Source organism: Falco naumanni, chromosome 6, assembly GCF_017639655.2.
Source record: "Falco naumanni isolate bFalNau1 chromosome 6, bFalNau1.pat, whole genome shotgun sequence".
NCBI classification, from domain to species: domain Eukaryota; kingdom Metazoa; phylum Chordata; class Aves; order Falconiformes; family Falconidae; genus Falco; species Falco naumanni.
This window is the reverse complement of record NC_054059.1, coordinates 42967897-42976795: the sequence shown is the minus strand read 5'-3', so window position 1 is coordinate 42976795 and position 8899 is coordinate 42967897. Positions and strand designations below refer to the sequence as shown.

Below are 8899 nucleotides of genomic sequence, written 5' to 3'. Positions count from 1 at the left end.
AGTAGAGAACAAAAAATACAGCACGTAATGAGCAAAATCTCTCCAAAGGGCAATTTGGACTTTAAATGTTTAAAAGAATACTTTGGTCTTTTGCATAAATCTAAAGTTTGCCCGTTACAGTAATACATTTTTAGTCTGGCTAAATTAAGCTTTTTTCACTCAATATAATGCTATTTCTATAATTCCTTGTTAACTGCTGAATTGCTTAAATGCCATGTGAAAAACCCAGTTCCTCCCTACAACTTCTTCGTTAAGCATTCTTTCACAAGCTGAGGGAAAACGACATTACTTTGATACTGATGTTTTCCATTTGTTAAGAGTTTGAATGGAAAAAAAAAATTATAAATACTAAACATGAAAACAGCACTAACTGTTACTATAAGGAAATGGAATTGTTAGGGTTGTGGACTTTTTTCCCTCCTTTAAGCACAGTACTTCTAACACAATTGATTAATACAACTTGCATTAGCTTAATACAAATGCCTAAAACCCGTGCATGGTAGGGCTAGAAAGTATGTTATTACCTAATACTGTGCTTCAGCTGAGTACGTTGACTGAATGTCATCAGAACTTGAAGACTAATTTACAGTTCTAGTATTTGACAAGGCTTCCTGCATTACTTTATTGCTGTTTTGTAATATGTGTTTATAACATTTCTTAAATAAAAGCAGTCCGCTTCTCAGTGATCAAACCTATTATGTCATAAAACTGAGAAGTATTCCAGACTAAATCACTAAAGATCACAGAACGATTTAGGTTGGAAAAGACCTTTGAGAACATAAAGATGAACAGTGGAGAAAATATGCACAGATTTATGGGGAGAAAACACTGCTTAATCTCATTTACATAAATACAAACCACACTCCGAAAATGCTAGCATATAGACGTGGACTATCACAGCACTCCTATGTTAAAACTAATCTTCTTCAGAATTAAATTTTCAGCACTTAGCAAGGAAAAATGCCATCCTTGAAGACCACAAAACTTGAAAGAACTCCATGCTTCTTCTCATGTTACTGCAATATATTCCTTTTATTTATTATTGTCTCAGAGGAAGAATGTTACAATGTAGTGTTTGAAGCAGCATTTACTTGGCAGCAGAGGACAAAGGATGCATACAAACACAGGCAGAAAAACAACTTTATACATAACCTCATATTCAGAACAAAAATAAAAGCCACCGAATTCACTACTGAGACTTATTTTTTTACTTATGTAGGGGGGTATTTTTAAGGATTCTTTGTCTAGAGAATGATGTAGTTTGATAAAAGCCATATACTTTGCAGAGAACAGAATATAAAGCTATTTCCAATACTACTCATGAAGATAGGTCTGAGGTAGAAAGGTGGTCACGGCTTTCCTCTTCTGTAAAATGTGGGTGTTTTATTCCTCAAAATAACTACACTACTTATTTTTAATAAATGAAGCATTTATAGAGGCCAGCATCTTCTCTTTCCACCTTGACAATTTTGCTCCACTCAGAAGTAATGTTTAGCATTTATATAGAGCTTTTCATACACTAACTAAGCAAGCCCTACAACAACTTTGAGAGGTAAGTACTATCATCCCCATTTTACAGGTGGGAAAACAGAGGCAGAGTGGTTAAATAACTTGCCAAAGGGTTCAGAAAGAACTGGCACCAGAGCCAACATTAGAACGTGGTCAGCGCTGTGCCCAAATGACTCTTTGAGCAGCAACAGTACAGGAGTGAATACTGCGGGTGCAGGACAGTGTAGCTGGCACCACTTCACAAAAACACTAGAAATTTCTGACCTGCTGTCTTAAACGTGCTCTAGCATTTTTCGGTAGCAGTAGAGAATTTGCAACTCTTCCAATACCATTTTGAGATTATTATTTTTCTTCTCTTCAGTAATAATTAAGAACAACACAGTTTTGTTTCTCTCTACTATACATGAAATATATTGCATGCAGTTTTACCAATTAAAGGTATGTCCTGAAATTAAAGCAATTGTCCATGCAGCATTGTAAACTCTGTGAATACATTAAAATATCTTATGATCATTTTAAAACTAGAGCTCAGCTGATCAGTGACATAACTTTCCCGTAATCATCCCTACTTAAAGTACATAAATAAAAGATTTCAAAGATAAAGATGAGTTGCAAGACTACAATGCCAAAGGATTTCTAAGTGCATTGCAGTTTTGAAGAGAATGTTCTGTTGCTAATAGTATTGGAAAGGGCTTTCTAATTGTCTCTTCATTTCCAAGAGGCAGACAAGAGAAGGGGATCTCAGTGAAATGAGCTTTACTTCACAGACTGTAAATTCCAAAACTTGAAGCAAGTTTGGCACAGCAGGGAACAGCAAAGCTTTGTCTCTGAACAAAGTTGGGAGAAATTACACTAACATAGACCTTACTAAAAACAATTTAAGCTATCATCTAAGTCCTCTTCTTAGCTATCTCCTGATTCAAAAGTAAAGTAAGGCTTAAAAAAAGAAAGAACCCTCCAAACGGAGTGTGTTGGCTGGAAATAACTAAAAGAAAACTAAGAATACTATTTTGGTGCATGAGGATGATTATGACTCAAAAAAAGTTTACTTTGTCTAATAGACTTAAAATACTGTAGCTTGCACCCAGTAGCGATTTTTGTTAACCAGTAACAATAATACAGATTATGGGAACTTCACATGCCAATCCTGAAAATAATTCAAGGGTATTCTGAAATTTGTGTGGTCGGATGGTTAGCATATAAATAATCAGTACAGAATATTAAATGTATGAGAATATAACTAAGGGTATTTTACAATGTAAAAGTAATGAGCTGAAAGGAATGTATAAATGTAACATTTTGCTCCAAACTCCTTATGCAGTCCTCTTTACGATTATCAAAAAGAACGTATATAAAGCCCCTGCCCCTTTTCACCCGGCTGTATATTTATACAAATCAGTGACAAATACTCCACTGCTCATTAATTTACAGTTGCATAGAAAGGGAAGAAGAAGAAGAGAAAAAAAAAAAAAAGCAATACTATAAAAACAACATCCTCGTCTTTGGGTATTCAGTGTTTTACTGTTTCAAGTAGAACACGCAGTCAGAGCGAACAGCATGTCCCAGGGTCCCATGCAGTCTTCTGATGAAGTGGAACTCACGATTGGTGGTTTGTAGAAAAGGGCTGTACTGCACATCAGGAAGCACTGGTCAATGTCCCAATGAACTCTTTACATTGCCTGTCATGGTAAGAAATAACCATGTCAGTACTGTGTTCACACACGTTAGAATGCTCTAACTACTGTGGGCTTGGTGCAGTTAAGGACTCCGGTGTCCTTTTACAAAACTCCTGTATTTTAAAAATTGAGCTGTATTGGTCCAAGACTCAGCAAGTCACTGAGGAATGTTGTTAAAAGAAAACTAATTTTACTATACTGCAGTGTTTAAAATTCTTGTTGAGTAAGGTCCAGAGGATGTTAGTCTACAGAGCAGTAAATATGACTTAAAGACTTCTCCATGTTCTGAACCCATGGAAAAAAATTGTTTAGGCAAACTAATGTCTTATCTGAAGCCTAAGTGGTAAAAACAGAGAGTATACAGTCTGGATTTGGACTCAGCCCCTTCACATGTGAAGCTTGTTTCCAGGCTCCTGTTTCAGGATTCTGTTCCTGAACAGACAAATGTGCCTTCTCTAATGGTTCTGGAAGGGTAAGTTTGCAGTGACACCATTTGGAAATCATCCTGTATTTAAATAAATAAATCAATCAAGCTTTTTCAGGAAGATTTGTGTTTTTCACTGATAACACCGAAAGCTATCTCCATGCCTGCTTAGAGGAAGGATTTCTGAAAAATCCTAGTTTAATTCACTAATTTAACTTAGGAGACTGAAACGCAGTCCAAGTTGACTGCATGAAATGCAGGGCGTGATTCATCCCATTCTCGTCAGAAATTCCTGTTTGGGAAGACAATCCAACAGTCCAATAAAGTGTTTCCACAGTAATATTCCTGAATTTTTAGATATTCATTCTGGGGAAATCTGACCTTGCAAACTGTTGATTAATGGATAGGATGAAGCAATTTGGGGGTATAAATAGACTCTTTCCCTACCACTTAATTCTTCTGAAGTCTCACACAGCAATTTGTGGTAGTCTTTAAAACTTATTTAACAATGAAACCTTCAAAGAACTCTGCAGTGACACAAGATTATGTCATTCCTTATTTGGCACACATGGGCTCCAATATCAACCTAATCCTACAGCAAGTGTTTTTCTTCTTTCTGTTACTTTCAACAAAAAAATAACTGACCACTCATACCAGTTAGATTTTCAAAACCAAGTATCTAAATAACAGATTTTTTTCAACATTTTTGTGAACTTTGAGAGTAGCCAAATTTCTGTTTTGAGTTTGTAAAGTGGTTGCCTACTGGGAGAAGATAGCTTAATCCAGCATCTTAAGATGCTGTGTGGCTCTTGATCGTTGTGCCCTGGTGCCCATAGTGCCCAAAATGGAGCTACGGGCATCAGGCACAAGGTCACATGGAAGCCTTTGTAAGAACCAGCTTTGATCTTGCAAGCTGATGCTGGCTTGAAACTAACTGGCCCTCATAGATGCAAGGTGATTCCATCTGGTCAACATCCCAGAACTGCACACCATAGTACCTTTGGCAATGGCTGAGCTAGCGGGAATTTTCTATTAACTGGGATATTCCAGAATCTAGTCTTCCTGTTATGTTGGTCTAGCTTCCAAATAGACTTCTAGGGAAAAATATAGAAAAATATCCAGCCGCTTTGCTTTAATAGAACTTATCAACTTATTTTGCTTCCAATGACTATGCAAGTACATAAACATGTCTCATACCTGTGGTCTGCCAGTGAAACTTGCTGCAAATAGAAAAAACAAAAGAACTTTAGAAATGTACATGATTCTGCATCTTGGCAGTTTATAAACAAAGCCAGTATTAGGAAAATATGTACTACAGAAGAACAAAAATATTATTTTAAAAAAATATGCATTCAACTGGAATGTGTTTTAATGGTCTACGCGTAACTTCACAAATTTACCTTTCTCTTAAGAAATGTATAGCATTATGAATATATAGATGTTATGAATTGTTCTTTTTCATTACTTGCAACCATATAGACCTATATATAAAGTAGCGTATTATAATATCGTCTGTTCAAAATGCTTTGTTCTGGAACTCACTCTTGCACAGACAAGACTGCTGCACTGTGTTGCACACCTACCTAGTTCTGATGACCGATCTTATAAATAAGGAAGGAAAAGAGGCATTATAAGCATAATCAAAGGATCTGGGGAGCAAAAAAAAAACCCACCCCACACTCCACCATTAAGAGCAGTGCCTTACTATAGGAATAATTGATTTATCAGGGATATTTGGAGTAAGTAGAAATACCGATTTCAAGATGAATTATAACCTGAAACCCATAAAATCAAATACAGCAAATATGAAGATTGGCTCTATTATACAGTCAAGATAGAATAAAAATAATCTATGTAAGGCTCAGATGCTAGTAATTCCTTAATGAAAGCTGCAGTCAGAGTAGGAGAGACTAGTAGGGATGAGGTGGTAAGAAAAATAGCTTTTTCCCTATTTTTTTTTTTAATAAATGGACATGATATGTTGAACATGAAGGCTGTTCCAAAAAAATTTAGCTTGGATACAATTAAAAAAGGGTAATGATATTAGTTTTTAAGGTTAGGAATATTATGATGCTCTTGAAACAGATTGCCTAGGGAGTCTGTGGAGTCTGCGTCTTTGGAAGTTTTACAGAACAGGTTAGACAGTTGTCTGTCCAGAAAGACAGATCCCTCTCAAAACAGCCACAGGAAAAGATGATGGACCTTCCTTAGCAAAACTCATGGAGTTTAATGCACTCTGTTGGGAAGGACAGACTAAAATCCTCATTCCAGGCTTCTAAAACAGCGTATGAATCTTACATAGTTACATGTACGCCTAGTAAATCTCCCAGTTAAGTGATATTATAGAATGACTGAAGAAAAGCAAATGTAATTAGTACCTACTAAGTGGGGCGTGATGGTTTGATTGGATTTCTACAGCAGCATGACCATGACAAAGGGAAAAATCACATGAAATTTGGAACTGACTTCTTTTAATCTTAAATGCTCAAATACATCTCCCAATATGAAAGTATGTGGGGCCATGGTTTTGACTTGCAGTCCCCTCCTGTCTCATTCAGGGTATAGTTTCATGGATGTTAGTTTACTGTATAGTTTTTCTCCATGTTTCCTGATTGCAGAGAATAGCCATCATTGTCAAGCTGACCCCGACACAGGGCAATTTGCTTTAGATTCATCTGGGCCAAATGACCAGGTAGTATGCAAGACAGTAATTTGCAAAAACAGGAATTGATACTGGAATTGCATTTACTACTGATTCGTATACACACACGTGCCCTTGAGTTGTGTTGAGTAGTCCCACTAGCTGTTGACTTCAAGTAGAGATGCTCCTTAGAATCAAATCCTTAATCTGCAAAAAGATAGGCTCTGAACTATTGAACTCAATGAAAAATCTCAAAGGACAGCTGAAATGACCTTTTTTGCTACATCCTAATTTGCTTTCTCAAAACATGCAAAGTGCATCTTCAGTGATGCAGTTCTTCACAGCCAAGCAATGTACATACAGGAGACAAAAGGGGTATTTTAACAGGGTTCACCAAGTTTACGAAATAGAACAGGGTTCACTCCCAGTGCTTCTAAAAAGCCTGGGCATAAAGACCCTCCCTCTCACTTGTGCCTTTTAAACCTGACCACCATTATTACATTTCATTTGAAAGAACTGTTGAAAGTTTAAGAATGTATTGAAGTTTTCCCTGCTCTTTTTCTGAGCCAAAAGGGCTGCAAGTGAAGATTATATATGTATGCATATATTTGAAAAAAACAATACACATGAATAACGCAATCTGTACAAAATACTGCTGGAACCAGAAAGATGGCTCCCCACTTCTGCGAGTGCAGTAACGCTCTGGAAGGAGCGGGATGAGTGGAAATGTAGGTCGGTTGATACAAGCCATGCACAGGAAACCAATTGGTTTTCCTTTTGAATTCTCTTTAATAGACACAGAATAAAAGAACACCTTTCATTGAAAGGTGTTATGTGCTGCGTTAACAGTTATTTCCTCTGGTCAGTTAGTTTAATAACTAGTTTAATAATCCGTTCAGGCAGTCAGGACTAGGCTACAGTCCCCCTCCTGTTGCCTAAGGCCTTTTTTCCCAAGTTTTACTAGTCAAACAGTATTCAAAACTTCTGAATCGACATTCACTTAGGTTTACGTAAGGTTTGTAACAGCAGCTAATGGCATTCTTCTTCTCTTTTCCCTAATGGGGGCACAGCTGAAAATTCCATATGGAGCTATAGGCTTTTTTTACAGTGAATCACTTCCACTTAAAACATGAGAACATTTGTTTGTTTACCTTCACAAATAGTGTCTACTGAGGAACTTTAAAGAATACAATTATGGGGCTCGTGTATCTTGACAAGAAATCTCATCACAGTGAAGATTTTTTCCCTAGTCAATACCACAAGAATTATTTTCTTTTTCTTCAAAAGACTGCCTCAAATGCAATACTATTCTCAGAGACTTATTTTGTTACACTTACAGCAGCAAGCTGGAAACGTGCTGTTGATTTGCTCCATAACATCTGTTAGATCTGTGTTGGTATCATGAGGTGGAACTAACAAGTCATCTGCAGATACGACAACAAAAAAGAGCAATGAATTTAGTAATGAGAGCAGACACAAAAAAAAAAGACGACAACACTCTAAAAGGCATTCTCACCCAACATTCTAGTTAAATGCTCCTTTATATTTCATGGAAAACCACTATCTGAAACCTTTTTAACTTAATGTGCAGGAACTGTCATTGATAATTGCCAGCCTTGGGAAAGGAGGTGAAAGTTATATTATTGATTTGCAGAAGAACTCATTTCTCTTTTATTAAAGCTTAACCATTGCACCCAAGATTTAACTGCAATAAATTGCCAAGAAGGAACAGTATATAAGAATTTACAGTTAAAATAAATAAAAGGCTTACAAGATGAGGGAATTATACTCAGTAGCTACTCAATTAAAATTCTGTTCCATTTTCAGATGATTAGTCATGTAACTTTCAGACCAAATACACTATTCTTTTTACACTATTTTTTTTTTTTTTGGGGGGGGGGGAAGATTTATCTTTTAGATGGGCTTTATTCAATATGCACCAGCAATTTCACTAGTGTTAAAATCTTTCTTGCCATTTTTTATTTAAATGCTGCTTAAAATTAGCCAAGGGAATGGTTACGGAATACAGCTGGCTCTGTTCTTGGCATTGTTATTAGACAGCATCTCTCATAAATCTACCATTGCATTAAATGAGACTGGAAGAAGTTCCACATTTTTCCAGATAAATTAAAGTAAGAACACATGCCAGTGCTGAATGAAAACTTTTCAGTATGCAAGAAATGCTGGCAAAGAGCCTGGAACACAAGTCTTATGAGGAGCAGCTGAGGGAACTGGGGTGTTTATCCTGGAGAAAAGGAGGCTCAGGGGAACCTTGTCGCTCTCTACAGCTACCTGAGAGGAGGCTACAGTGAGGTGGGTGTTGATGTCTTCTCCCAAGTAACAAGAAACAGGACAAGAGGACATGGCCTCAATTTGTGCCAGGGGAGGTTTAGATTGGATATTGGGAAAAATTTATTCAATGAAATGCTGGTCAAGCATTGGACAGTCGAGTCACCATCCCTGGACGTATTTAAAAGATGTGTAGATGTGGTGCTTAGGGACGTGGTTTAGTGGTGGACTCAATGATCTTAAGGTCTTTTTCAACCTAAAGGACTCCATGAATGTTCTTCCTGTTTTGCACAGAAATAAAATCACTTGCAATCTATAACACAAAGGCTTGAAAACAAAAACAGGGAGGAAATTTCACAT

The 8899-nt window shown here is 36.8% G+C and overlaps 1 protein-coding gene across 6 annotated transcripts in view; it reads right to left on the bottom strand.

Moving 5' to 3' along the window:
• Positions 1–1013: 1013 nt before the first annotated feature.
• The window catches only part of UTRN (utrophin), a 382484-nt gene continuing 374598 nt past the window's right edge, over positions 1014–8899 (bottom strand). For all 6 annotated transcript variants that reach the window (XM_040599527.1, XM_040599526.1, XM_040599529.1 and 3 more), the window contains 3 exons: positions 7588–7674; positions 4807–4829; positions 1014–3188 (listed from right to left, as the gene is read on the bottom strand). In XM_040599527.1, coding sequence (XP_040455461.1) covers positions 3180–3188; positions 4807–4829; positions 7588–7674 — 119 coding nt within the window. In that variant the 3' untranslated portion in view covers positions 1014–3179. The remainder of the gene's footprint in view (positions 3189–4806; positions 4830–7587; positions 7675–8899) is intronic.